The 8,285-nt window shown below is 38.9% G+C and overlaps 1 protein-coding gene across 1 annotated transcript in view; it reads right to left on the bottom strand.

Annotated features, from left to right (window-relative positions):
• Positions 1–1,553: 1,553 nt before the first annotated feature.
• LOC111871324 (aldehyde dehydrogenase, mitochondrial) overlaps positions 1,554–8,285 on the bottom strand; it is a 34,141-nt gene continuing 27,409 nt past the window's right edge. Inside the window, exons 9-10 of the mRNA XM_023864351.2 lie at positions 4,440–4,597; positions 1,554–2,498 (exon numbers count right to left, since the gene is read on the bottom strand). Coding sequence (XP_023720119.1) covers positions 2,351–2,498; positions 4,440–4,597 — 306 coding nt within the window. The 3' untranslated portion in view covers positions 1,554–2,350. The remainder of the gene's footprint in view (positions 2,499–4,439; positions 4,598–8,285) is intronic.

The following is an 8,285-nucleotide window of genomic DNA, read 5'->3' as shown; positions in this document are numbered from 1 at the left end:
CAGCCCCTGGGTGAGGGGGGGAGCCATTAAGAATTCTTCCCAGCCAGTAGAGAGCCGGTCTCGCTGGCTGGGCGGGACTGATGGTAAGCACCAGTACCGGTTGGATATAGAGACTGGTAGAAATCATAGAGGGAAGCGCAATGAACCAATACAGGTCTAAGTGCATGGGGAAACCCACCCTCTCTAATAACTAACTAACTAACTAAGCATGCAAAATGGATTTATTTTCAATAATGGGCCAATGTATACATATAGTTATGCCACAAATTTCTGATATGGTTGACTTTCTATTTTATTTCATTTTCTTAATTTCAAGAAAATAACTGATAAACCACTGTGTCTAGGAACATGAAATTTTGCACTCCAGACATTATGAATACACCTGTGAGTTCTAACACTCACTCATGTGCATGCAATTATAAAGACACAACTCCTAAACATTAGTTCCGCCAACTTTCATATTAGAAATCTCTAACTGCTGGGAATTTGTACTAACTTATATATTGCCATGTATCTATCTGGTCTCTTTATTCATGTGGAGGTAACTAAACTAACAGACTTCATTACATATGAATGGAATTTCAGAATAAAGCAATAGTATATTTACCCTGACATTTCAAACAGACTGTGTGTGTGTGTGTACCAGCCCAGTAAAGTCTGCACACTGAATAAAAATTCAAGTTAGCAAGCTGATCCACTAATTTTAATTTGAAATCCTATGAATGAATATATGGCAACAAAAGGAAGGGACAGAAAAATGATACTGAAACAAGGGCTTCTTATAAAATGGACTACAATGGTGTATCAATATTAATCTTCATTTTCAAAAACAGAACTTACTACAAAACTTTGACTGCACTTCATTGGTCTTAAAAATTTAGAACTTAAGTTTTTAAAAGAAGAAAGTCATACAATAGAGTGTAACATTCACATATTGTGTAATCTGATATGNGTGGGTTTCCCCATGCACCGCGACTAGTAGTCTATTGTACATCTCCCTTTGATATTCTACCAGTCTCTACACCCTACCGGTATTGGTGCATGCCATCAGCCCCGACTCAGCCAGCGAGTCCGGCCTCTACTGGCTCAGCGATACCTGATGCTTCCCCCATCTACAAGAGGCGTTAGAGACTCTTGTTGGGCGATAAATGTCCGATAATTTGGCTCAGAGGCCTCCTTGAGACATGAGGTTCTTTTACATGCCATAAAGCTACGACACGGGACCCACAGCTTAAAGTCCCTCCCGGAGGACTTCTTCCCTGAATTTTTCCGCCCTTAAAAATTCCACGACCTCCGCCGGGTTTGAACCCGCGTATCACAAGTCGCGAGGTGGGAATGTTACCCCTAGACTACAGAGGCCACTATTACAGTATTTTCAGCTGACTCGTAATGATCACAGGAATGGGATAAGCAGATGTGGTAACATTGCTATATTGTTTACATTTCAAATTAAAAGTTGTAAAAATGTTAATGAAGGAAACATGTTAGCCTATGACATAAGTAGTTTATTGTTTAGGCGATATTTAAATCAGGAATTTAATTTCTATAATGGCTGTCTTGCAAATAGCTCATATTTTAATTGCTTAAAACTTTCACATCAATGATACAATTTTATTTTCTATTACAGAGATTTATTTTTCAAACATACACTTCTTGTTATACAAATATTTAACATCATTCAACTAAATAACCTTAGAAAATAATCTTTAGAATATTTTTTATTGACTGGTTTCAAGCACCCTGAGATATGTTTGAGCTAAGCTGAAGCTGTTCTGTATTGCTAAAACATACTGTATTTGTCAAAATATTACATTCAACTTCTGCTCTTTGTTATTTGCAATTAATATTATTAAGTAATATAGATAAACATTACTTCCCTTTAGCATGTCCTTCTAGTCAGTACGTGACATTTTGCTCCTGTAAAGACTGTCTATCACTTCTGTGCTCCATCTTCTTACAAAACCCTCAAGAACCACATAAAACGTACAAAAAGGACATCACATTACATTTTGTTATCAATATACTGGTATTTTCTTTTTACTGAGAAGAAATATGAGATATGTTGATTTGAGCGTATTTTACAACAGTAACAAATGTTGGGATACTTACACACATCCTGAACATGGCAGAAATTCATATTTCTTTCCACAAAACTTACATCAGTACAAGTTCCATGTTCTGCCATACAGACAGCTGTGCTCCTAGCAGAAGTATGAAACCTTATAATGTCAATGTATATGAAGTATGGCATGAAATACAAATTTGATGCATTTGATTATACTGAATATGGCACTAACTGCAGCATTTGTTTATCAATTTAATTGTATTTAATCATTGTAAATTTCAATGTTTAACTGTTTTTCTGTGGAATCTTGACAATGACACTCTTCACTTCAGTGTAAGCCTCCAATCCATATTCTCCCAACTCACGTCCATTTCCTGACATCTTGAATCCACCAAACGGAGTCTGGGAGCCGAGTACATTATAGCAGTTCACCCTAGGAACCAATTAAAACAGAAGGTTTTTCTGACATTTCATTCAGGTTCAAGGAACTTACTACAACAGGCATAATGAAATTAATACAAACTGTTTACCAAACATAGGAGAGCTCTGAATTTAAAATTATGTTAAAAACGCAGAAGCTCAAAACCAGAAATTGGATAACAATAAGCAGGTAGAACTATTTTGTTCAGCAACAGTTACTTTATATTTGTTTCGGAAAGCAGTGGAACTACGATTCAATATGTTGCTGAGAAGCAGTGGATTTAGTACTAAACTGAAGAAAATATTAAATGGAGGAAATTTAACACCAAAACTAATCACTTGGGAAGACAAAAATTCAAGATGAAATTACTGAAAACCTTGAATCAAAAAAATATTAAGTATGAGTTAAAAAGTATATTTTAGCATTGTTTCACGGTTGGTTTATTCTGTGTAACTCATTGCTATTATTTCAAAGTAATTTTAACCATACATTTTCTTCTGGCGCATTTATAAACACAAGTGATAAGACAAATATGCAGAACTAAGATGTATTAAGAGAAAATTAAGATGGAAGGATTTAAATGACAATGAGATTTTAGGTGTTACTACTAGAGCTCACTAGTTCTTCCCCATCTATAACTTCACCATATTTCACTTATATTTTCAATGGAAACAGATGTAACCACATTAGCACATTTACAAGGTGGTTCAAATATCACCAGGACTGACTTTTTTTGTAAACAAGCCGCACTTCGCAGCAGCTGTGCGACCTTGCAAGAGTGAAGCTACAACCTCCACCGTCCCTCCTGTTAGGGTTAGAACCTGTTGAGTCCTGTCTGTAAGTTGCTAGAGTGATGAGAGAACAGAAGCTACTGCGGAGCGTGGAACAACGCATTGTGATCAAATTCCTCGTTGGAGAAAACGTCCAGTGTCCATTGAAATTCACCATAGACTCCAACAACAGTGTGGGGAAGAGTGACTGTCACGGATCCGTGTATTTGAGTGGTATAAGTGCTTCAGAGAGGGCAGAGAGCGCATGGAGAATGAACCGCATGATCGTTGGCCGCGAACATCCATCACCGAGCCGAACATTGATCGTGCAGACGTGTTTATTCGTGAGAACAGGCGCATCACTATCAAGGAACTTGAAGTAAGATCTGATCCAAGCGGAAGACAGGTGGAAAGCGGGTAGCCTTCCTTCAAGACAATGCACACAACCATACGGCCAAAACAACAATGGAAACCCTTCAGAAATTGAAATGGAACCTTCTGACACATCAGCCGTACAGTCCCGATTTGGCACCAAGTGATTTCTACCTGTTCGGAAGACTCAAATCAGACTTGCAAGGCATCTGGTTTGTGGATGACACCGTCATCCAGACTGTTCGGGAGTGGATACGCCGCCAACCACAGGTCTTTTTTTTTTCTTTTGGCATCAGGATGCTTCCAGAAAGTTGGAAAAAATGTGTTGACTCCGGAGGGGAGTACGTTAAAGACTGACATGGTAAAGTAAGTGTTTGGCAATTATGTTTTTTTTTTAAATCAGTCCCGGTCATATTTGAACCACCTAGTACTTATTTCATGTGATAAAAGAAAATGATATTGTGCCATTATAAAATACCTTCAATATATCATCACGTCAGATCACAAACTACAATATATCATCACGTCAGATCACAACAACCAATTATAGAAAAGTGGAATGTAAATCATCAGCTATCTCTCTGCATTATTTTGACACAGAAGCAGCACTTCGCAGCTTTAATAACCATATACTGACTATACAGTACAACAGACCAACAGATGTCCCTCCTAATCAACTGCCACAGCACTAAACACATTTTAAACAATGCCTCATCCTTCATACAACACAGCAGAACACCTTGTCTTAGATCTGAGAAGGTACATTCTGTTTCAATATGATTTCAAACTGTCAAAGAAAATTTATACTCACCAAACAGTTCCAGCACGAATACCCTGCACCAGATGTATTGCCTTGTCTATGTCCTTAGTAAATACAGCAGCTGCAAGACCATATTCTGTGTTGTTTGCCCTTTCAATGATCTCATCAAGCGTTTTGAATCTCAGTATTTGCTGTACTGGTCCAAAGATCTGCAGAAAATTATTATAAATTTCATACCAGATTCAAGAAATAAGAATTAAATTTCACTACATGTAAATATCAGGAGTGAGGAGTATAGTTTTACATTCTTTCTGCCAACATGCCTTACTTAAGAGGGAAGCGGGCTCCGTAGTCTAGGGGTAACGTTCCCACCTCATGACTCAAGGTACGCGGGTTCAAACCCGGCGGAGGTCGTGGAATTTTTAAGGGTGGAAAAATCCAGGGAACAAGTCCTACAGGAGGGACTTTAAGCCGTGGGTCCCGAGTCGTAGATTTATGGCATGTAAAAGATCCTCATGTCTCTAGGAGACCTCTGAGCAAAATTGGGTAAAAAGTTTCCTGCCCAAGCAATTTCCAATGCCTCCAGTAGATGGGGGAAGTATCGGGTACCATTGCCAGTAGAGGGGCTGAACTCGCTGGCTGAGTGGGGCTGATAGCAAGCACTAGTACTGGCAGGGTATGGCGACTGGTAGAATAGCAAAGAGGGACGTACAATAGATCAACAACTGGTCGCGGTGCATGGGGAAACCCACCCCCTCCAATAATAATAATAATAATACTTAAGAGGGATGTGTATCTGGCCCTTTAACACTGAGCTCTGGTCGTTTAATGTACAAATTACAATGATGACTGGACATGCTGACATGCAAAAACAAATCACTAGCTATATACATACGAAGTGTGTTCAGGAAATAACGGGAATTTTAAAATTTCGCGGGTTTGGAGAGTCCAATTGTCAAAATTTTTTTTTATTATGTTGGTATACATGCCCCTGAAGTACAATAAAATTTTCAGCTGTATTCATTGCTTACTTTGTCTGTGGCAGCCGCTAAGGTTAGACGTGTTTTTATGAGCTTGGCGATTTTCGTTTGTTAAAAGAAATGGATCAAAGAATTTGTATCAAATTTTGCGTAAAAAATGAAATAAAGTGTTACAAAGTGTGTGAAATGTTAACAAAGGCCTATGGTGAGTCTGTTATGAGTAAAACAAGAGTTTACGAGTGGTATAAGCGTTTCCAAGATGGCCGTGAAGACGTTGCAGATGACGAGCGCCCCGGACGCCCCAGCACATCAACAACCGATGAAAACGTGGAAAAAGTGAAAGCAATGATTATGAATGATCGCCGAATCACAATCAGAGAAGTCGCTGATGATGTTGGCATATCGATTGGCTCATGCCATGAAATTTTTTCGAATGTTTTGGGTATGAAACGCGTGGCAGCAAAATTTGTTCCAAAATTGCTGAATTTTGAACAAAAACAGCGGCGAATGGAAGTTGCTCAGGAATCACTAAAGGAAGTCAACGATGATGCAGAATTACTGAAACGTGTTATAACAGGTGACGAAACATGGGTTTACGGATATGACGTTGAAACTAAGGCTCAATCGTCTCAGTGGAAGCATCCTGGATCGCCAAGACCGAAAAAGGCTCGACAAGTGCGTTCGAACGTGAAGGTTATGCTTACTGTGTTCTTCAATTTTAATGGCATAGTGCATCATGAATTCTTGCCTCAAGGTCAAACGGTCAATAAGGAGTACTACCTGAAAGTTCAACGCCGTTTGCGTGAGGCAATCCGAAAAAAACGCCCGGATTTGTGGAAAAACAATTCATGGCTTTTGCACCACGATAATGCACCTGCTCACACTTCGTTGCTTGTTCGTGAATTCTTGGCCAAAAACAATACTGTAACGATGCCCCAGCCTCCATATTCGCCAGACATGGCTCCGTGTGACTTTTTCCTATTTCCAAAAATAAAGAGAACCTTAAAGGGCCGTCGTTTTACAAGCATAGATGACATTAAAAGCGCATCGCTGAAAGAGCTAAAGGCTATCCCAAAAATCGAGTTTGAGAAGTGTTTCGATGATTGGAAGAAGCGCTGGCGTAAGTGCATAATATCGAATGGGGACTATTTTGAAGGCGACAACATTAATGTAGACGAATGAATAAATATTTTTTCCAAAATACGGAAATTCCCGTCATTTTTTGAACACACCACGTACGACACATTTGCTTAGTGCAAGAACTGTGAAGCCAACAGAAACAGTCGTTACTAGACAACACCTTCATAACATCCAACAGTGGATTAACTTGGAAGCAGTGTTCTCCATGCAGACTGTGCCAATAGCTATGTGATGCAACAATAGAACTTTTGGGAGAGGTGTTTTCTATGTGGTCCATGCCGAGACTACATAAGTAGTCAACTGTGCATTGAGTTAGTTCGGCAATTGGAAGTCAGTCAGTTAAGCTCAGGAGCTGCAGCTGGAAGGTGCCAGCCAGGAAGGACAGGAGCCACTGGACACAGAAGCTGAGAGCGCTACGGTGCTCGAAGCAGCTACCAAGCAGAGCAGTGAAGACTGAATGAGAACACCGGTCTGTGTGTAATAGTGCAGTCATGAGTTGTGTGTTTAAGAGTCCAATAAATCCAATTAGCAATCCAAACCCCACATATCGTCATTCCATCATGTGGCAATTTCAGCTCCAAAATTGTTGATAAAGGATATAGTATACCGATCCTAATACCGGTATTTATTGTTCAAGTGACAAAATTCATACAGTTTACCTACTATAATACATTTTTTTAAAATACCACCAACATCTATGCACTTTTCAACCTGCATGAGATGGTGTGTTGCTCATCTCAGAGCATCCTGACGTTCCTTTATGTGGGAGACAGCATGAAATAGATATACCTCAGCATACTACACATATACACTCTTTTTGATTAGAGTAACTGATACTGTGACCTCCCAGCATATTGATCTTTCCACCACTGACGCTATGTATATTCCATACATGGGTCCTACAACATATTTGGATTGACTACTGAAGTGCAGGATACAGAAATTTCAAGTTTACATATTCCATACCTACTCAATAAAAAATATTGAAAATAAAAGAAAATTAAAATGATTCATCAAATAACTGAGTAGTAGAATAGTACACATACTGCCATGATATGTAGCTCAGTAAACACATTCCTGTGGCAACGGATACACATGCAATAATATGGGCACTGTTGAAAACAGTGTTTCCTGCTTTAGCCATGCAAAGAGGTTATAAGGAGGACAACTGAAGCAAGAACAGTTCAGTACGAAGGCAGCTGCCATTCATGGAGGACTTCAGCCTGGAAACAGCTAATGTTAGAACCCGTTACCGGAAAACGTCTAGTGAAGACACTGCAGGCTGAAGAAAATTTAGTGTGCGCTCTAGTGAACTGTAGTGTTGAAATTGGCGACAGAACTATAATTAAGTGTAATTATGAGTTGTGTGTTAATGTGGTCAATAAATCAAATATCCAACCCAAAACCCCATTGATAGTCAGTACTACAAGTGAGAATATTAAAAATGTTACATTTTAGCGTCCTGTTGCACTGATTTAAGTCCATGATTTGTTTCACCGTCTTCTAGTGCATACACTTATCTACCTCACTCCTCTCTCTCGCACTACATGTTACGGCACAAAAGTGCCATCTTCAGGTGCTTATTCGATTAACGTTAAACTAGTTCACTGCATGCCTTGTCGTCTTCATATTAAAATAATTAAAATATATATTTATCATATATATTGATAAATATTAAATATTAAAAATATTAAAATTGTTCAGGATTTTTCCTACGTTGTATCTCACTACTCGAGTCACATCCATCCTCTTCTGTCGGAGCACTCTTTCTATTTTC

The sequence above is a fragment of the Cryptotermes secundus genome, unplaced genomic scaffold (genome assembly GCF_002891405.2).
Source record: "Cryptotermes secundus unplaced genomic scaffold, Csec_1.0 scaffold1287, whole genome shotgun sequence".
Classification (NCBI taxonomy): Eukaryota; Metazoa; Arthropoda; class Insecta; order Blattodea; family Kalotermitidae; genus Cryptotermes; species Cryptotermes secundus.
The sequence above is the reverse complement of the archived record's forward strand: the minus strand, read 5'-3'. Positions and strand labels throughout refer to the sequence as shown.